Raw genomic sequence first — 22,708 nt, 5'->3', positions numbered from 1 at the left:
AGCAATGCACTTATTCCCGCACTTCCCAATAAATATCGATTTTTGGTTTAGTTCACTTACTCAGAACAAGAAAGAAACTTGATGGCCTGAACCTGGAGACGCTGGTTTGTACTGTGAGTCGCATTTAAGCTTTCCTCCCCCAACCACATTCCACCATTCCACATGACCAAGGGTAAATGACAATCAGCGCCGGGAACGATATTTCCATTAAGCGTTTGCCAATTAAAACAAAAACCCATTTTATCGTTTGCATAGAGCTGCTATCTGTAGCATTGTCTACTAACGCGGAAAGGTAAAGTGAATTGACAATCTTCGGTCCAGCTTTACCACCTTTTTTGGTTGCAAGTGCTGCATGGTAGCACGGAGCGGGGCAGCTACTGGCAGTTCTTGCAATTGATGCTAATTAATTGAGTGCTCGTGATTGTTTTATAGCCGCCCATAAGGAAAATGAATTTCTTTCATTCGCCGTCATTAGAAGCGCACTGTTAGTTAATTGCTTCTGGTGCATTGCTGCATACAGTTCCTGGTATAATGTGAACGGGAAGACTATGTGGGATTGCTTAAGGAAGTTACCAGTATCCCGTCGACTCATGTTTCCATGGCAGTGGAAAGATCTAGTGCTTTGTATTCATAACAGTAGGTTTAAAATACCTAAAGTGGCTCGATGTTTAACATTGTCTTTCAAATTGCATACCTTCAGGCGCTTTGCTCTGTTTGACGTATGCTTTCGCTTAACCATTGTTTATGCGCCTCAAAGTATGCAATGGTTTGTAGCAAGCTTTCGCGTGAATTGTTGGTGATTGGGCAAATTTAGAAATTAGTTTCCCAGCCACGTAATTGTAAGGTGAGCTATCAATTTTGTTATCCATAGCAGAATACACACATATATTATTCAGTAAAAATAAAACAAAGCAAAAAAAAGTAAAAAAGCTGTAGGTACTCATCCCATGCGCAACAAGCAGTAATTGCCAAGCATGCTAGATTTCGTTCGCTAATGAATGGTCATTCGCAGGTACGCCGCGAGATACAAGCACACTCGAGCGCGAGTGTACACCGGCGTTTGGTTCTTTAATGAATTAGGATTGGCCCCAGAAGGGATTGTTTCGCACAGTACTAGCTGCTTTCCCCGGCTCTTCGCCCGCTAGCGAAGTTTTGCGCTGATTGCGTGGAATTTTATTCGGTTTCTCATTTGCATTTTAATTGACTCCATCGCGCGGACGTTACGTGTGGGAGAGATACAGGGTTTTCCAGCCCAGCTCAAATATATAATGAGAGGTTTCAAATTCGTAAAACGCAAAGTGAAAGAAGCACGACAGTATTCAAGTCTGGAAAGCCAATTCAAAGTAGTAAGATAGCACCTCAAAATCGTAACACCAAATCTCAAATTCAGCAGTTGTTTACCCCTACTGACGTTTTGGCGGTTCTTCGAAACTATGGGATAGAGGTAGCGATTATTAAGTCAACATATTTTTTTAAAATAAATTTCAAGTGCTTAATTAAAAAATCTAAAAATATTTATTAATTTCCATTCAGTTTTGCCCTATTCTGTACTGTTGTAACTGTCATTGTTATTTTAATATTTTTTGGAAAATACTGATGTACTATAGGCATACAAAAATGCATATTTTGTTGTTAGAGTTATCATAATTAATATACAACAAATATTTTGACGTAACTATCGCTACCTCTATCCCATAGTTTCGAAGAACCGCCAAAACGTCAGTAGAGGTAAACAACTGCTGAATTTGAGATTTGGTGTTACGATTTTAAGGTGCTATCTTACTACTTTGAATTGGCTTTCCAGACTTGAATACTGTCGTGCTTCTTTCACTTTGCGTTTTACGAATTTGAAACCTCCCATTATATATTTGAACTGGGCTGGAAAACCCTGTAAAACCAAACAAAAAAAAAGGGAGAAAGGAAGGAAAGGCTCGTCATTGTGGTTCCTGGTTTTTTGTTTTGGAAAATTCTGTTCTGAGAGACGAACAGACGCGAGGGTCATATTTGTGTGTGTGTGTGCGAGCTCGTGTGTTGCATATGGTATTTGAAGTTGGCAATGGACCACCCCCCGGGGGGGTGGTAGATTTGTGTACAACGGATTTATGTGCCACTGATTAGCGTGCTGGACGGGGACACCCTTTTTTTTGGGGGGGATAAAGGGTGAGAAACCTTTGCGTCAACGAATTTTGTCTAGCATATGACGACAATTTTACTGTACCAAGCAGGTTTTGGAGCTTTTTTATTTGGGTGGAAGGATGTGTAATTATACCAATCAGTGTTAAATGGAAATGGGGCAGGCTGCTTTGTGTTATTAATTGTTTACAATGCATAAAGAGCATTTGCTCAGTAACGTTTCTTGAGAAGAAAAAAAAAACGCTCAAGAAAACAAAAAAAAAACACATAGGGTAAGTGCCCCAGTTTTCGGCAGTGTAACTATTTTCGGCAGGTGTGTAATAAAAGCTAAATTATACACAAATCCGTTATAGAATGCTGTTAAACACTATTCTCTCTCTCTCTTCTTGGCTTTTAACGACCTTACAGGTCACGCCGGCCATTTCTGGCTTACTAGACTTATTTTACCACGAAGCCGGATAGTCAGTCCTTGCTACGGGGGACGGTCCGGATGGGATTTGAACCCGGTCCGGCCGTGTGGACTGGCGCCGTTTATCACATGCACCATCGGGCCGCCCTAAACACTATTTTAAAACGTAAATACCAATAAATATTCTCCAAATACGAAGTTTCGCTGCATTTAGCCAAATATTTACCGAGATATCGCAATTTTCATAAAGTTTTAACAAATTTTCGTAAAATTTGCTGTCAGTCCATAACTCGGCAGGTACTGGAAAAAAGAAACCAATGCACAAAAAAAAAGAATGAAGCACTTTTCTGACAAATAAAATGGTTCTAAAATTTATGTTATTTAAATAAATAAAATAAAATTCAATAAATAATTTATTTTTCACTTTTAAGGCTGCCGAAAATGGTTACATGCCGAAAGATAATGTTTGACAGCACAAAACTGTTTGATTTTGTATGCAATGACAGCGTGGTCTACTAGATTAAGCATGAAAACTTCAAAATCTGACAGCAAAATTGTCGAAAGGTGCAGCATAAAATTACATTTTTAACCATTTCGCGGCCACGAAATTAGCAAAATAAGAGTAGAAAATTGTTTACAATTCAAATTTCTAAACATTTCAGCCGTTTAAAACGTTTAACGGCCCTTATTTATGCTGCCGAAAATAGGAACACAGCCTGCCGAAAAGAGGAACATTTCTGCCGAAAATAGGAACAAAACCAATGTTTACATTTTCATAAATATTGCACATAAAACGCATTAGAATCGTGAAAATGAAAATGCAGAAAGATACTACGAAAGTTTATCAACCGAAATAACATCACTTTCAATCGCAAATATTGCAAATAATAGGTGTTTTTTTTTGTTTTTGGCAAAACAGCTGCACTAACCTGCCGAAAACTGGAGCACTTACATTGATTTTAACTAGAGTTAAGTATGTTATAAGCTTACAAACTCTTCCAGAATTTCTTTATATATACAACGATAGTAAACTTTTTCCGAAGCGGATTACGAACTACTCCACCCATCCCGGCAGGGGAAACTACTTCCCCCCAAAGTCAGTGACTGTATCAGGTTTCTAATAAATTGTGCTACCAACCGTGTTTAACCTTCACTGTCGTAAACCACCCACCATCGTGATGGTAGTGGGAAGAAAAAAGTTATATTATTTACCTGTTTTTTTTTGCTGCATGGCATTTGACTGCGGTACTTTCGCGGTAAGATTCTTACCCCAAGGACAGGACCATGTGCGGCATGTCAGGTCGTTTGCGCTTCATTACAACGATACGATACGGTTGCGGTGTCGGCGGTGTCTTATACCGTGCACTAGACCGTAAACTTTCCTATCCGTAACATTTTCGGTTGGCTTTAGTCAGATTAAACAAGGCTCACCGTACACACGCACGAGTCGTAAGCGCAACTTGCAGCTTGTGCTTTTATCCAACCAGTTTTCCGGTGTGTGTGTGACTCAGCTTACGGCAGCTAAAACATTTAAGCGCACGCTTGTTTGGGGGGGAAAAAAGCACTCCCCAGGATGTGTACCTGCTCACACACCCCCCGGGGGACCATGCTAAGATCTAAAGCTTTGAGGTATACGTACATATTAAATATCGTCACACATCACCGTGTTTATGGGACATCCTTCAGACAAGGAAGCTGGACTGTACTGCTGGGAAGAAAGTGTGCATAATTTTCACCATTACGCTAATGCTTTTATGAGTACTTTGACTCCCATGCTGACGACCCGAATGCCGGTGGTATTTGCATGCTGTGTTTTGTGTGCCATCGGGAAAATAGTGAAACACTAAAACAAAAGAAACTAATGAAGTGAACGAAGGGAATGAAGGGATACACTTTTTTTTTGTTGGTGTGTTGCGTTCTGTTGCTCACGTTACGCTTGGATGGTTGATTTCTGTTTTTTTTAGTTTTTTTTGGAGGTTTTTTTTATGTTGATGCCATTTCCTTAGAGGTACCGTATGGTTCTGGGGTTTGGGCTTTGCGAGCAAAATTCACCGGTGGGAGATTCACCGTTTAATCGATGTCGGGGGAGTCACGTTCGACGATTGGATGGAACGGGGGAACAGGAATTGCGTGTTGTACCCTTAAGGGAGGGAACCGTCGGTTGTGGTGAGTTGCAGTGCTCCAAGGCAAGTAATCTGATCTGGCACGATCTGGCTTCAAGCAAAGGAATGAGAAGGATGTACCGTGTTTAGTAGTGTTGGTACACCGTAACACAGGTACAGGATGGTTTGCTCTGTAACGTGAAAAATGAACCATCCTCTCTGCCTCTATGTATGTGTGTGTGTGGGTGGTTGGATGTGTTGTGTATTTATATAACCTTTACGGGGGGTGGGTTTTTGTTTTACGAGTGCTTTTATCTCGTTGCCTTTTTACCCTTGCATATCCTGAACGGAGCGGAGGTATGCAATCCGCAACACAACAGCACAAAACGCTTAAAACATTCATCTGGCTTCAGACGTGGCAGACGATTTACGCTTGATTCGTTTTTACGTGTATCCACCCAAACCCCCACCCCCTCCCCCAACCGAACGACTGCTACAAAAAATAAAAGAAACAACAAAAAAAAACTTGTTACATCTCTGCTACAACACCACCAGTGTCCATCTTGAATGGTGTTTCCATGGTAACCTAGAAACAAGAACACGCGTTACAAAAACACGTGTTGTAAACATGGTGTAAGGTTCGCTAACCTAGTCATCCGTTTTAAAAACTCACAAAAAAAAACAAAAAAAAACAATTCGTTGAAACCGTTACAAAATCCAGTAAAAAATTCCATTTGTGGTAGGTTTTCAAACAACAATAAAAAAAAAATACAACCTCGTTTTGGTACCGCTGGAAACCGCAATGTTTTTGTGCTTTTTATGACGATTACGCGCCCGTTTCTGGGTGCTTGATGAGAGAACAGCTTTTGCAACAGGCGGCGAATTCTTTATTTCATGCTGCCCAAAATCGAAACGTTTGTTTTGTTTGGTTTAACAGTAGAGAGAGAGAGAGAGAGTGTGAGAGAGAGAGAGAGAGAGAGAGAGAATAGGGTACGCTTTACGGTGTCTAACTCGTTATCAGCTCCAGCTGTGGTGTTTAAAGCACGCACCGTAAGACGAAGGAAGGGAAAGGATACGATATTCGGACATTCAGACATTGCATTGCAAAAGGGGTAATAAGTTTTGTGGGTTCGATTTCGTAAAGTTTGTGTGCGTTTTTATACCCCAAATACAAAATGGGGGGGACCGGGTAATGTGAGTGGAATTTTAATGAAGCTTTTCTTATATCTGCAACTCCCCTTAAAGTATTCGACCACACTGTGTTGGAGTTGGAGATTTTTTTTAAAGTTATTTCTTGTAAGTTAAGAATCCATTTCTTGAAGTCTCATGCTTTCCAATAAAACATAATTGCTTACTAATTTATCACACAACATTCGTATGGTGCATTGGTGGATAGGTGGACAAGCGATAAAGTGCTTGATATTGATGAAAATTAACACCCGGAACTAGCCGGGTCATCAGTGGTTGTTGAGTGAACTCTCGATCCATAGTTATAAACGCTAACACTTCCTAGAACGTGTGACGGTTAAGAGCCAACGGGCTCAAGGGTTAACCGTAGAGTTGGCAACCAAATTTACCCACGTAAGTTGGCAACCGGCATACCCGGGTATTCCATACGTTTTGACGCATACAATTAATGGTTTTTTTAATTATATTATATAAATTATATACTATATACTATACTATACTATAATATAATATAATAATAATAATATAATGATAATTAAATATTATCATTTATTATATTTCTTTAGATACGATAATACTAACGATCCATTTGAAATTCTAAATCCGTAAAGAAGAAGAAGAGAAACGTCATTCTCCATACAAAATGTATGGAATACCCGGGTATGCTGGTTGCCAACTTACGTGGTAAAGTTTAAAATAAATCGAAATAAAATACTTACTGTTTGTTTAAAATTACAATTTTTGTACCAAAATTCGGAAATAAAAAGTTGGGAGGATACTGAAAATTTCAGGTCAATACAAGCAATGAATCAAAAGTTATTGCAGTTCAAAGTTGAAAAAAATACCCGGGTATCCGGTTGCCTACTTGAAGGTTAATGAGAATAAAAAGAGAGTACAGTGTTACATGAAAAGATTCGAAGAACACGCGGTTTCAATCCTTCTTTAGAAACTTACATTTTTTGAGAAACCAGTGTTCTATACTACATTTGGTCCTTCGAACCGGATAACGGTAACCATGCAGACGTTATTATTAAAACGAGTGTTGTTAGACGAACGGGTGCAGCAGATAAAAGAAGCAACACAAGTGTTAATAGCGACCGAGTACGACGCAGTGAAAGTGAGCGTGAACCTACAAAGGGTGGATGAACTCTGGAAGCGATATGAGCAGCTGCAGGAGCAGATAATAGAAAAGTGTTCTACGGAAGATGATCGCAGCGATATAATTTCGCACCAAGCGAAATTTGAAGAGACGATTGTGAACATAAAAACGGCTTTACTAACCATAGATAATCGTTTTAGCGCGCCACCGCATGGTTCACCTGACGGCGTACAAAATGGCGCGGACGCCATTCAATTATTGGCTGAGCAGCAAGCTGAGTTCTTACGCGTGGTTTCCAGCACATTTCATCCACACGCAGAATCGACTACTATCGGCAACAGTATTCCACGGATTGACCTAAAGCTGCCTCGAATGAACCTTCCGACGTTTGACGGAGATATACTGAAGTGGGCTTCATTTCATGATCTTTTCGACAGTGCGATTCATCGAAATGGATCGTTACAAGATAGCCAGAAGCTATACTTTCTCAAGACGAATTTATCAGGTGAAGCTGCTGCATTGATATCACACCTTAAGATTGAAGATGGAAATTACGAGCCTGCTTTAGAGAAGCTGAAACAACGATATGACAAACCACTGGAAGCTGCTGCTAAACACATCGATCGTTTCTTGAACCAGACACCAATGACCAAACCATCTGCAGACGGCTTACGGCTGTTACATGATGTTTCGGATGAGGTGATACGCGCATTGGGTGCATTGCAACAAGACAGTCGAGATATTTGGCTGATACATATACTAGTGAACAAATTAGATTCGGAAACGAAACAACTGTGGTGCCAAAAGCGAGCTGAGTGCAAGGAGGATGAATTAACGCTAGCAAAATTTTTGAAATTCATCGACGATCAAAGTTCAGCTTTGTTAATGGCAAAGGACTCTACGAAATCCCGACTAGAGAAAGAATCACCGAGATCTAAAGGAGTAGCTCTTGTTACTAACGTGAACAACAGTGTAGCCAGACGATGCGATATTTGTCAGGAAGCACACACCGTTTCTAATTGTGTTAAGTTTGGATCAATGAACGTATCAGAACGGATTAAGATGGTAAAATCGTTAGGACTGTGCTTCAATTGTTTACTCAAAGGACATCGTTTGTCTGACTGTAAATCGATGTACAATTGCCGGTCATGTCGGAAAAGACACCATTCACTTTTGCACAAATCTGTTACTGATCCAATACTAACACCGACAGCTGAGACACAACAACGAACTCATATAGAAATGAAACCTCGTAACGAATCCAACTACACTAATGGAAATGTTCAAGAGAAAGCGACACTGCATGCTTCCAAATCAGCTGATACCGCTATGAATCAAGTGCTATTATCGACTGCAATAGTTAAGATATGCGACAAAAACGGTAACTCGTATCTATGCCGAGCGCTCTTAGATTCTGGATCACAGATGAATTTCATGACTACGCGTTTAGCTGATCTCATGAGTCAACAGAGAAAAAATGTCGATTTTGTTGTAAGTGGTTTCAACGGAACGCAGGTTAAAATTAACCAGGCGATGAACGTGACAGTAGCATCATGCATTGGGAATTATGAGTTTGATGTCAGCGTACTGATCACGCCAAAGATTTCGACAGATTTACCACAAACCTCATTTGATGTCGCCAATTGGCACATTCCAGAGAATATCGAGTTAGCGGATCCGACGTTCAACATAAGAGGAAAGGTAGATTTATTGATTGGTTCGGAATGGTTTTGGCACCTGATAGAACCAAACCAGTTGAAGATGGGAGACAATCTTCCAATTCTAACCAAAACAACGCTGGGATGGACAGCAGGAGGAATTATCAGTACTGGTGTCCAAGTCATTGCACAGACATTCTGTCAAACAAATGAAGATACGCTAGCCGATGTGCTATCACAATTTTACAAGATAGAAGCATGCGATGCAGATGTTCCTCAAAGAGACGACGATGATACTATTGCTCATTTTTATAGTACTCATTGGCGAGACAACGATGGTAGATTTTCGGTACGTCTTCCATTCAAGCCCAATCGAGAAAAGTTAGGCGATTCGAAAGAGATGGCCACGAAGCGGCTAAGTGCATTAGAGAGACGCCTAGCGAACCAACCTGAACTGCAAGATCTATATTCCACATTCATGCGCGAATACCTTCAATTAGGTCATATGAAAAAAATTACGCAGTCAGAAGAAGATAGTGGAAAGGAATCTTATTATATACCACATCATTCTGTCGTGAAACCATCAAGCACAACCACCAAACTAAGAGTAGTTTTTGATGGATCAGCTCCAACATCGAATGGTATAGCCCTCAACACTATTTTAAGAAAGGGTCCAACGGTACAACGTGAACTGTTTTCAATATTGTTAGACTCCAGGAGCTATAGATATGCCATCACTGCTGATATTCCAAAAATGTACCGCCAAATCCGAGTTGCATCATCAGACACACAATTTCAGAGGATCGTATGGCGTTTTTCATCAGAAGATCCAATCGACGTGTACGAGTTGCAAACGGTGACTTATGGTTTGACGTCTTCACCATTCCTTGCAACTGTGGCGTTAATGCAAACCGCGATGGATCATAAAGATGAATTTCCACAAGCAGCACATGTTCTTCAACACAATACTTACGTCGATGACATCATAGCGGGTGCAAATGATTTGAACGAAGCCTGTAAATTGCAAGCAGACATCCAGAAGATTTTAGAAAGGGCTTGCTTTGGTGCGCATAAGTGGTGTTCAAACAACAGTGAAGTGTTAAAAAACATTCCAGAAAGGGATCGAGGTTGCGAATTAGACGTGAGTGACAAGACCATTTCAGTAACAGTAAAAACGCTTGGTGTAATTTGGAATCCTATTCATGATTGGTATTCGTTTTCGGTGTGTCCAAGTAAAGGAGAAGCGAATACTCGGCGGAAGCTAGTGAGTGAGGTGGCCAAACTGTACGATTTGCTCGGACTGGTCGGTCCAGTCATCACGTGTGCAAAAATAATCTTGAGAGAGGTCAGTGAACTACAGGGTGGTTGGGACGACACAGTGCCAGAAAGGATTAGTGAAAAATGGAAACTTTTCAAAGGTGAACTTGCGTGCCTCAATCAGTTACAAATATCCAGGTGGATTTTCACGTCAGACGCTAAAATTGTGGAGTTTCACGGATTTTCAGACGCGTCTGATGACGCATATGGTGCATGCATGTATAGTCGTTGCATTAATGAAACCGGGTGTGTAACAGTTAAGCTTATATGCAGCAAATCGCGTATCCTACCAAGCAAGTCGGGAAAGAAAAAAGCGATTACTACTCCGCGTGCAGAATTACTTGCAGCGCTTCTTTTAGCTAGACTCACAGATAAGGTAGTGAACGCAATAGATTGTCAACTTAACCGTGTATGTTTATGGACTGATTCACAGATTGTAGAATGCTGGATACGCCGTTCACCCGAACAATTACAAATGTATGTAGCAAACCGAGTTCGTGAAATACAAACTTTAACCCACGGATATGTATGGCGCTATATATCCACAAAGGAGAATCCAGCAGATATAATTTCTCGAGGTGAAATACCAAAACGTCTTTTGCAAAATAACTTGTGGTGGAGCGGGCCAGACTTCTTAAAGGACAGTAGCGAAGAAGGAATGCCTGTTGTGTCATATGAAGAAGTGGACATTCCAGAATTGACGATTGGAACAACGTTAACTGCGACGAGAGGTGTGAAATTAGATTTTTCTTCAATTAGTGACTTTAATAAGTTGGTGCGAGTAATGAGCTACGTAGCGCGTTTTGCAAAATTCATTATATCTAGAAGGGCTGTGATTGCGAAAGGACAACTATCAGTGAAAGACTTAGATGATGGTTTGAAATTGATAATACGTTGCATTCAACAAGAATCATTTAGTGACATTTTCAAGGCCGTAGATGAAGTTTCATCAAACCATAAACTAGCCAGTTTAAAACCATTTGTTGATTCTGTTGATGGCATAATAAGAGTCGGTGGCAGAATTAAAAGAGCGTGTATTCCGTATGATAGTCGTCATCAAATGTTGCTACCAGCACATCATCCTGTGGTCGAAATGCTTGTGAGACATTTACATAACACCAATTTGCATCTCGGACAAAGAGGACTTTTAGCAGTGATAAGACAGCGTTACTGGCCACTGAGAGTGAAATCAACAATTCGTAAGGTGATAGCTAAGTGTGTAACGTGTTTCAGAGCGAATCCAGTCAGTACTGCACAATTGATGGGTGATTTGCCATCATATCGGGTACAACCTGCACCAACCTTTCATCACACTGGAATTGATTTTGCTGGACCATTTGGGGTGAAATCATACACATCTGGAAGGAAACCGTTGATCACAAAGGCTTATGTATGCTTGTTTGTGTGCATGAGTACTCGTGCAATCCATATCGAACTTGTGTCTGATCTATCTACAGATGCTTTCTTAGCGGCGCTTCGTCGATTCATCAGCCGAAGAGGATTACCTGGTAGAATATTTTCAGATAACGCCACAAACTTTATCGGAGCCAGGAACGAGCTGGAAGACTTGGCGAATATGTTTTCCAATGAAGCTAACGCACAGACGATCATCAATGAATGTAACAGCCATGGCATCCAGTGGTCATTCATTCCTCCGAGAAGTCCCCATTTCGGTGGAATCTGGGAGGCAGGTGTTAAGCAAGTGAAGCATCACTTGATTCGAGTTGTCGGTGGACATCAACTGTCTTACGAAGAGCTGTATACCACTCTGACCCAGATTGAAGCAGTATTTAATTCGAGACCTTTAGTACCTTGTTCAGATGATCCTAATGATTTGTCAGCTATCACTCCAGCGCATTTTTTAATTGGGAGAGAAATACGGTCGTTATCAGAACCTTCGTTCTTAAATTTGAAAGTATCAACATTATCTAGATGGCAGTTAGTACAAACTATGTTACAGCAATTTTGGAAACAGTGGTCATCAGAATATCTACCAGAACTTCAAAATAGATCGAAATGGAACGATGAGATTCAAATCAACGAAGGAGCATTAGTCTTGGTTAGAGAACAGAACTGCCCACCATTCCAATGGCCTCTAGGTAGAATCGTGCAAATACATCCTGGGCAAGATAGAGTTACCAGAGTAGTTACCGTGAGAACAAATCGAGGAGAGTATAAACGAGCTATTTCAGGAATTTGTTTATTACCTATTTCGTAAAAATTGAAATTATTATTTCAACGCGGGGAATATGTTGAGTGAACTCTCGATCCATAGTTATAAACGCTAACACTTCCTAGAACGTGTGACGGTTAAGAGCCAACGGGCTCAAGGGTTAATGAGAATAAAAAGAGAGTACAGTGTTACATGAAAAGATTCGAAGAACACGCGGTTTCAATCCTTCTTTAGAAACTTACATTTTTTGAGAAACCAGTGTTCTATACTACAGTGGTTGTTGTGGAAACTGTTTACAACCCGGCTGAGAAGTGGTGGTGGTGGTGGTCCATCTTGTATTGCAGTGGTGTTATCAATTTGTCATGCTAATGGAAGAAACGATGAAAAGCTCCGTCTGATGTCCTGACGAATGAATATGATCGGGTAATAAAACGCCTTCGCAGAAGCACTTCCACAGGTGTTAAGTGAATTGTTGTTGCTTGCTTGCTTGCTGGATGGCCATACATTGCGTGAAACGGTATAATGTTGATAGCGCTGCAAAAAGAGGTATGTTCTTCAGTACTCGAAAGGACATCGGTTCCTGTCAAAATCCCCTTGTGTTGATGAACCGGTTTGCAAGTGGCATAAGCAGCGAGAGAGAGAGACAGAGAGAGAGAGAGAGAGAGAGAGAGAGAGAGAGAGAGGGAGAGAGAGAGAGATCGACCGAGACAAGGGGGAGTTTGTTTCTAAATATTTGATTTAATATAGAATATGTTATTCCCTCGTCGTCACTGTACCGGTCTGGGCAATTGAGTTACTCCTTCGACAGATTGAGCTGTTCCCCGTCCTTGTCATGGTTTCGCTTTGTCCCCAAACACTGCCATTACCTTAGTGATGGATGTGTACGCTGCATACTACGGAGAACCTATGGGAGAACCCGACAAGCAGGTCAGTGTGTGTCTGTATGTCTTGGGAACCAAACATATACCTTGGGTTCGTATTCTTCGCACGTCCCATTTTGCCCACTTGGCCAAAAGGGAGACCAGTGCACGAAACGAGGACATGGCCCAGCAGTGGGCAAACTACTCATGGGTAATCATTAAAACATTGTTGGTACGGTACCGAACGACCGATTTCTCCCGAGGGGTTGGGGTTGGAACGGGATTTGTGGCAAACATTGAACTTACAATCGGAAGGTTTTTTTTTGGTACGATCATAGGATGAAGCACTTTTAGCTTTAGACTTGATATGGAGATTTGTTTTTAACCCTCCGCTCAATAGTTCCATTCCGTTTCGGGAGATTGGCAATCAACCTCACTGTACTAAAAAAAGGGAGCTCCTTCATAGGGAACTTTAAGGGAATCGGTTACGCCCAAGTGAGGGCAACATCGGGAAAAGGAAGCTTTTAGTTTATTTACAATGTGGGTATCATCAGTACGTTCGGTCTAGTGCACATGTTTCTTTTGATTTGCTTGAATCCTTTAGTAAACATCACCGTAATGCTCCCGGACCTACCCCGGGGGTTGGGGTTTTCTCGCTTCTTGTTTTCTGGCGCTAAGTTCTGGTTCGTTCGGTTGGAAAAGAATCTTCGGGTTGGTAGTGATGCTGGTGATACTACTATTGAGCTTCGAAGAACCAAGGCTTCAATCGATTTCAGGTGAAATTTTTTGGGTACATGGAACAGCTTTTTGTGTGACATTACCGTTGCGGTTGCTTTGTACGATGTGCGAGAAAATGGTCAAACGGTACAGATTATCACTGTGTGCTAATTGAATTAAATATGAGCAACCAGTCGAAAAGTTGTGCAAAGGACATCCACACACCATCACTATCTAAATTGTCCAAAGTAATTGAAGTTTATTGAAGTAGTAACGATCTGAAAAAAACACATTATACCATTATACCAGGTACTAAGGTCAAGTGAAGTTTTACAGTTACTGTACGTTACTCACTTCCGGTAGCATACGTCAAAAGTCGCAACCGGAAACGAGCGCTAGAAATGACTGGCAAATCGAAAAAGTTTATCATTTCCCATTTCCGTTGGATTCCGCGTCTCTGGCGTCCATGGTACGACAGACACGGTACGGCCGGATATCTCTACATGGGTGTGTCCCTTCCTCCCCCCCCCCCCCCCCCCCCACAAAGAAGCCAGTCCGTCAATGTCACCGTGAGCAGGAATGAGAAGACACACGCCACCCGCTATGAGGTAGCGCGATAGTACGATTTTTGGCCTGATGCTGGATGATTTCCGTTCCGACGTTATTTATCCGATTATCCGTTCGCGCCGTTTGGTACGGGAACCTTCCTTCCATGTGTTCTGGCTTTACTTCTGGTGTCGCCCAAGAACACAAGGAGATCCGGGAGTGGAGAAGGGTGTGGAAGGTGTGGAGGTAAAATCTTTTACGTGCCTTACGCTACACCATGGGACCTTCAACGGTTTGTCGACCGGACCGGACGACACAGACGGTGACTTTCGTACCTTCCTGCACAGCGTGCAGTTGTGCAAAAGATTTGCCGCCCGAGTTTCCCAAACGCGTCCCGCCATACGCGCGTTCACGTGCTATGCAAATTGAATCACGTTTGGGGGATAAATTTTTTCAACAAATAAAATTCTCATCACTCGGATGATTTATGAATAAAATATGCAGTAGAATTGTGTGCGGTGGATGAGCCAACCCGCCAACCCGATTCCCACCAGACCGGAGTGTGGATGGTTTCTGCTTTACGCGAATCGGCGAGAGCTGATGCGCTGTTGCGTTCGCTTGTTTTCCACCCTCCCACGGCCACCACGGCCACCGGAAAGGGGGTGAGGGAACAACTTGAGCACTACATCAAATTCACTGAACCACTTTCGTTACGGCAACGCGAACTCACGCGTTTGTCTCATTGCTGGGACAAACACTTACCCGCACCCTCCGCTCCCCACATCCGCTTTCATCTCCGGTACCGGCCGGTGCCGAAATGTCAACTGGAACGCAAACGGAAGTTGACAAACTTTGTTTTTTGTTTTTTTTTTTGGCTGCAAAAGCCATTTGTCTTGTCCTTTGGCTAGTGGTGGTGGTGGTGTCACGATTTTGGAAAGTTGTTTCGATTTGCGGAGCGAAAGTTTGGTAAATATACAATTGATAGAGCTTGCAAAGACAGCCTGACTTCACTTGGCAGTGTTCAGTGCGGTGATGAAGTAGTTTGTGCTTTGCTTATCAAATTCCCCGCAATACTGGCAAAGTGGTGTGGTAGAAGTGTTGTGGAAAGCATTAATGGTGTTGTTAAATATGTTCGATCCGTTCAATTGGGTGTTTTATTATTACTCTCTCTCTCTCTCTCTCTCTCTCTCTGTGTGTTGTTTGCTTAACGACCTCTAAGGTAACGCCGGTCATTTCTTGCATTATTAATATTACTATTTATTTAACGACGAACTACTTACGTTGAATAGTCTTAGACGAATAATAACTTTTGGCATAATTTTTCGCACAACAAATTATTGGACACAAATTATTGGATAATTTAGCAAAAAACAGACAGTGACATTAAAGGTTTGAGCTAGTTACACATAAGGCGTTGATAAGGGTGCGTAATTTCGCCTCTAAATTGCAAGGTACATACGCATTTCCGACTGTGTTCAGAAACATACAAACGAACGAATCACTAGAACTAAAATGCTTCGTGTTGACTGCCCGTATGATTGTCCGAGATCAGAGCTTCCTGGCTGACACAGACAATTAAACTGATGAAAGTAATGCTGGCCAAACGATGGTTCAGAATCCCAGTGATGAATGACAAACAGACTTGCTGTACGGGGTCGTCGAACAGTGGTAATCTGAACAGCAGCAGCTAGTGCTGTATTCCATGGGTTGATCCCAAGAGTTGAATAGACTCGAGCCGGGCCAGGCTCCGAATCTAAGAAACCTTAAGCTGTTGCTCGAAAGGGAGTCTTGAAACAATAAACACACACTAGATATCCTTGATACAATATTTCTTCTCGAGATATTGTCCGTTTTGTGCATAACTAAATAATTTTGTCAACCCAGAGGGAATGAGTCGTTATTAGGATTCAGCTCGTTTAACGACTCATTTCGAAGTCATAAAAAAATCCGGCAGAAACGTATAAGTTAAGGTTGAGTCGCTTTGCAAAAAGAGTAAATACATGAGTTGAAACGAAAATGTGCGAGTAAGTTAAACGAAAATGTGCCATTTTTTTATTTTTTTATTCTTTCTTTTATTTAAAGCATTATTTGAGTGAAAAGAAACTTATTTCAACCAATTGGCATTAACATAAATCAACTTATAAAATTTTGCTAAATTACTCAAAAAAAAGATAAAGCCTTAGAAAATTTTCAAATTTTTAGAGATTTTTTATTTTTTTTATTATTATTTATTCTTTCTTTTATTTAATGCATTATTTGTGTGAAAAGAAACTTATTTCAACCAATTCGCATTAAAATAAATCAATTTATAAATTTTGCTAAATCACTTTAAAAAAAGCTAAGGCCTTAGCCTTGGGATATTTTTAAATTTTGAATTTTTTTTAATTTTTTTTTCTTTTTTTACTTAAAGCATTATTTGGGTGAAAAGAAACTTATTTCAAACAATTCGCATTTAAATACATCAATTTATAAAATTTTGCTAAATTACTCAAAAAAAGCTAAGGCTATAGCCTTAGGAAATTGGCAAATTTATAGAATTTTTTTCTATACAGAGCGAGCAGTATATTCATTTGGCTAGTTTGGGTATTTTACACATGAATTCTGCTTCAACTCATGTGTATCAAACGTTTCGTTTCAACTCATTTTTGTTTTAACTCACTCGCACATTTTCGTTTCAACTCACGTATTTACTCTTTTTGCAACTTCATGAGTGAGTTAGTGAAAAAAGAGTCGCTAAAACTCCTCGTGGTGAGTGAACGAAACTCGTTCAATACAACGTTTCACTATTACTAATATCTCTAGTCTGAAGGTTATGGTTGCGCATATATTAACAAGCAGGGTTGAAGCATTATAATTCGAATTATTAACAATTGTTCTTAAAAGCAATGTCCTATGCTCTATAAAATCTCCTATGCTATTCTTTGGGACGTGTTAGAAGCAGTTTTTTTTAATTAAAAAAAAATGGAAATGGTTTTGATGAAATGAGAATTGCATACTCTTAGGGGACTTAACTCTTAGGGCATTTCCCTCTCTGATTTACATCGTCCCAAATAAGACGTTGATGCTAAATCCATTTTTTAGTACTTTTGTTTTTATTGCTTGCTTGTGTCTGGGTATTTAAATGTCACAAGAAAGAATTAATCGACTTGTATTGTGAGACTGGATAAAGAAGGTATTTTTGAATAATTTAACAAACTGCTCAAGAAAACCGAGAATACTTCACCGTGCAAACGAAAGAGAAAAAAATTAAAAAAATCAAATGAAGCAATCTATTTACAACTGCTGCATTTTTGATCGGTTTTCGGTGGCATGTTTTGTGGAAACCAATCTTACAAAGCTTTTGCCGCCCCACTTCTGCTGCGCGAAGCGATTTGATTGAATCAGATTGAATTTTTGCAAAACATTCCTCCACCATTGTACATATATTCAAATGAACGGTTTCCCGATTGTTGCGCTGTGTGCTGTGTGTGTGGTTGCCGGGGGTTGCTCTTAGTTCTAGCCTAGAATTTAATTACTACCCACGATGAATGTCGCACAGCTGCATCGGAATAGCGATACGATGTGTATTTTACAACCATTTGCGCCCGAAAAGTATGCTTCGCTGGGAATGGGGGAATCGTGGGGAAACAAAATTGCGCGAACAACCAAATTTCTCATGCAAAGTTGTGTTGCAGCAAGTGCACCAAATACAGTCCGTGTCAAAAACGGAGGGAAAAGTGGCAAAAGTTTAAGAATGCGACCCCAAGCACAAGTGGAGAGGCCATCGGAATCAAAGGTACGATGGAAAACTGGATGATCTGCTTAGCGAGTTGCAATATTCATGAGCATGGTAATGGCAGAAAGAGGGCGGGGGATGGTAATGTGAAATAAGGGTTAAGAGAGAGAGAGAGAGAGAGAGGGACGGGGGAGCACAAAAATGTCATCCTCGTGCCGATCTGAACCGAACTGAAGTAAGTGATGGCGAGAAGATGATGAAGACATTCGCCGAAAGCGAAAAGTGTTTTGGATGGGAAAAGAAAGAATGCCGGATCAAACGAATGGCCAAAGTAAGAAACAAATGGATGAGATGAAAATATGCAGAACGTGAGAAGAGAGAAGAAACAAAAGAAAAAAAAAACACTCAAAGAACAAAGAAGAAACAACACTCGAAAAAAAAAACTCCCATACCCGCTGGCAAAGCAGAACGAACCGTACCGAAGCAGAAATCCATGCTGCAATGAAAGAAATTCATTTAATTAATTTAAATATTCAATGCTGATATCATAATCACATTCATGACTGCGAACGATACTGGGCGTGGGGGAAAGAATTTCCCAGGGCGCTCGAATAACGTGGCTCGTACGCGCCCGGCACTGTGTGGAAAAGGATTCGCTTTTTTTTTGGTTGGCGCCAAGCCATGTACCGGGTAGTGCGGGTTATCGGAAGGGGGAATTTTACTTCATTAGAATAAGAACGGCGAAGGTAATGGAGATCATTGGTTTTGTTGGGCTGGTGGTTTTGCAGTACAATTTTAATTGCATTTTTTCCCCCTAACATTGGCGTGAACCATTCGCCGATCGTTTTTGCAGTTCATCCGAAGCTTCCGTGAAGAACTTTTTCTTGTGTTCCGTGTATGTACGTGTACGGGGTGTGAAGAGTGGTTCGTTCGGTGGCGTGTGAATTTGCAGGTTTGTGGTTAGATGCTTGGTTGAAGCTTCGCTAGATCATTACTTTGCCATTGTTTTGAGCGGCCAGCAAATGGCCCATTTTAAAGGGAGTTTTCTACATCATTTAACGGGTTTGTTATATCAAAATAATTACTATTGTTATACAACATTATATTAAAATTAATCTGTCATTAAATAAGTATTATTAAATATTACTAAAAAAACCTGCAAATAATTACATTTTAAGATATTTTTGTTCCACAAATTGCATAGCTTCAGGCTTACTGCTTACCTTTACTTCCGACAAAAAAAAGGAAACACCTCCAAAGTATGCAATTCATTACCGGCAAAGTGGTACTTGAAGTTTTGAATCGTATTTGCTCTGGAAAGCAGTGGAAAATTACAAGTGGAATTACTGTTTACACGCTGCCAAGTGTTATTGCGAAAGTTTTATTACGGTACAATGAAACGCCTTCACTGTTCCACAGAACTACCACAAAGGAAGAATTGTACCTTTTTGTACCATACCTACATTCAAATGGGTTTTAGATAGCTGTTTATGCGTGAAAATGGAAGCTTGCACTCATGAGTGCTCAATATATTGCATACATTCAGGTGCACCGGATAGTGTTAGCGCATAAGACACGATGCACGATGCAAGTAAAGCGGATGAAATATTTTACATAATTACTGTACCGCGGTGGTTGGGCTTTCGATACGACGACCTTAGATCTGGGAAGGAATCCGTCACAGTGGTTTGTGAATGTCTGTGTGTGTGCCACACGATGAAGACCGTCTCCCGGCAGGCTGGCGCGAAGCGCAGTATAATTTCACCTTAATTAACTGATAATTAAATATTTAACTTTCATATTAATTAAAATGTAATCGAATTTCAAGCTTGCTCGCATCGCCCGGTAGCATTAAGGCGCACGTACTCACGATGAACGTGAAGATTACGGCACGGGGAAGGGGAAATGGGCGCTTTTGTGGAAGTACTCGATGCCACGTCTGCACATGGGCTGATAAGACGAAGAGCCGGAATTTTGTCTGCTGTTTAACCTGTCTGTGTGTGGCTGTGTGTATGTTTCGTGGTGGTATGTGTGAAAGATTTAAATATCGTTAGCAAAGCGATTTGAAGGTAACTTCATCCATCGGTTGCTGTAAAACGATAGGCTTGGGTAGCGCGGGACACACAATCCGTTAGTAAATATGCTGAACCATTTGTTTGTCCACATACACCTTCACACTCATCCCAAGAAGATGATTATGAATATTAAAGGGAAGGTTTTTTTCTGTTTAACATGTTTTTCCCTCCCAAAAAAAAAAAGATAGCACCTTGCTGCTTGAGTTTTGTGAATGATAAATTGTCACGATTGTGCACTGGCTGAGCCACTCGAGTTTATAATCAACCGGCACTGCTTTTTGGGCCGAAGCAATGAATGTTGTGATGGTTCACAATGTTCATCATTAATTTTCCATCCATCGTTGCTAATTGATATTTTAAAACCGACGCAACCGGCGGTACCGATGACGACTCGTCAACTCATACTTCGCACTGCCGAAGCCTGTCCGAAGGATAATTAATAGTCTTGCAAGCGCGAATCTTACACGCACACGCACGCCAAACCAATTCACCAAATGTTGCGGGGAGCGGGGAACCCACCGGAAGAAGGAAGAAGCTTATTATTACTACTATCATTATTATGTGTCCAGCTGGCAGCTTTCCGGGCGTTTCGCGTGTCTCCGGATGCGCCTGACGATTTGGGATTTCGCTAAGCGTGAGATCGGACGGGCGTGCGCGAGCGCTCCATTTGCCGTGTGAGTGATCATCTCTCCCGCTGACAGGAAATGAATCGATGACAGCTAATTAATAATTATTCCTAATCCTGGCTGTATCCATGTGAATGGTTTCGCGGATGTGCTGGTACAGGGCAGCGAGAACCGCGTGCAGTGCATTGCGTGGTGATTGTTATGCTTTTTGTGGACCAGTCAGTGTAGATGATGATTTATGATGGGTGTTTTTTTTTATTTGGTGAAAGTGGAACAGAAGTAGGGCAGAGTTTGTGGTGGTGTTGTCGAGTAATAATAATAGATTTCCGTACCGTAGAAGGAAGCGCACCTTTGATTCGACTAAACTTGTTCCGTAGGCGGGAGTTGGTACATTGAGCTTTAATGTTTGATAAAGTGAATTCGCTAAAATGTCTTCTTCGTTTTAATTATGTTGTAAAGCAAAAGGTGATAAGCATAAAGACCATGATTTATGAGAAAGCGCTTTAAGTTGGGGAATATTCAAAGTTTATTTATTCTTTGGTTGCTCTACATGGTTGCTCTACATGCTCTACTCCTCGACCTGATCCGAACCCTGCCGATGCGCTTGATGTGCGTAGTACTCCATGCAGGAACGTTTGTGCGATGCACCCATCCTGTTGACGCGCTGCTGCTTTCCAATGCTGCCACTGCGTCATCCGTCCTAGTTGTCTCAGCTGCTGCTGCTGCTTCGTGCCTTCCTTCCGCTGCTGCTGCTTAATTCCGCCCGTCCGTAGCCGCTACTTCCGGTGGGGTCTAGCTCCTGCTGCTGCTCTGGTTACTCGTTGCTGCTGCTGCTGCTTCCGTTGTCGTCATCCTTTGGTGCGGTCCCGTTTGTACCGTGTTCCGCCGTCGTTGTTGTCGTCTCCGTCTGGCCGTAGGTGGACTTTCCTCATTCCATCTCACTTGGAGGTTTCTGAAGATGGTAAACTCTACATGGTACCTTATGAGGTGTAGAGTAACAAATTCCATACAATAATAAACTGTATAATAAGATTTAGAATTAATTATCTGAGACCCATTCAGCACGAAACGAAGAGGAGCACAGGGAGCTCGTTGGCTGGGTTAGGTGTAATCGAACATGTCGGAAATCGGATGCAGCCATGGCTTCCTGGAAACGGATGCCTTCGTGATGTGACAAACTCTGAGCAGGCCAAGAAGAAGAATATTCTTTATAACAATACAGAATCGACTTGGTCTATTCGTAGAAATGGAAAATCAACCGCTGATCAGATCTTCACTATGCGTCAGAATTGGAGAAGGTGACGGAGTATCTGCTCAACTATTTCTGTCACTAGATTTATCTTATAGATGGTAAAACTATACGACGCAATGAGCTCTTTTGGGATGGCAGGTGGATGGAAAGCCCAGGACCCTTCGCTACTACCAAGATTCTGCGCCAAGGAGCGCTAGAGAGACCCGCTACTCAGAGGTTGAAACTTCGGGAGCCATCTTATATAAGTTAACTCAGATACTGCCGTACGCTAATGACATACACTTATCAAAGGATTGAGTAGGGGCCAAAATCGTTGAAGTCATCCAAAATTTCACCTACCCCGGGTTAAAGGTCATCATCACTGACAACAGCATTGATATTGAGATACGCGCTAGTGTTTTGTTTGCCAATCGATATTTCTAAAGTCTGAACAAACCTCTCCACTCAAGACACCTGTCGGTACGATCGAAGCTTGGTATATATAAAAGCTATATTGCCCTCAGTACTCACATACGTCTCAGAGACATGGATTCAGTTCAAAAATGATGAAAATACTCTGAAGATAATCTCTCTAAGATGCTCTGAAGGATTTTTGGCCTCAAATATGTGAAAGGACAAAGGAGGAGCCCCTTTAGGGCTTGGTCTAATGTTGTTGCGGGCAATATTGTTTCGCAACATGTTGCCGACGGGTTGCTCTATGAAAGTTGTTGGCAACATTTAGATAATAACGTCAAATCAAATTAAAACGGGTTTCCAGCAAATAAATGAATAATTTTTATTACTTGGCAAATTTTAAACAACCGTCTATAAGCTTTAGGTTTATTTTCGAACCAATTGT

General features: G+C 41.2%; 1 protein-coding gene across 1 annotated transcript; it reads left to right on the top strand.

The window, feature by feature from the left end:
- Window positions 1-6,102: 6,102 nt before the first annotated feature.
- Window positions 6,103-12,255, top strand: LOC125775149 (uncharacterized). Its single transcript, XM_049445668.1, has 2 exons — window positions 6,103-6,191; window positions 6,704-12,255. The coding sequence occupies exon 2, from the start codon at window positions 6,848-6,850 to the stop codon at window positions 12,122-12,124; it is 5,277 nt and encodes a 1,758-aa protein (XP_049301625.1). The 5' UTR covers window positions 6,103-6,191; window positions 6,704-6,847; the 3' UTR covers window positions 12,125-12,255.
- The last annotated feature ends 10,453 nt before the right edge of the window (window positions 12,256-22,708 follow it).

This window comes from Anopheles funestus, chromosome 2RL (genome assembly GCF_943734845.2).
Source record: "Anopheles funestus chromosome 2RL, idAnoFuneDA-416_04, whole genome shotgun sequence".
NCBI classification, from domain to species: Eukaryota; Metazoa; Arthropoda; class Insecta; order Diptera; family Culicidae; genus Anopheles; species Anopheles funestus.
The sequence above is the reverse complement of the archived record's forward strand: the minus strand, read 5'-3'. Positions and strand labels throughout refer to the sequence as shown.

Coding starts and splice junctions, on each gene's coding strand:
- LOC125775149 (XM_049445668.1), top strand. CDS start 6,848: ATGCAGACGTTATTATTAAAACGAGTGTTGTTAGACGAACGGGTGCAG.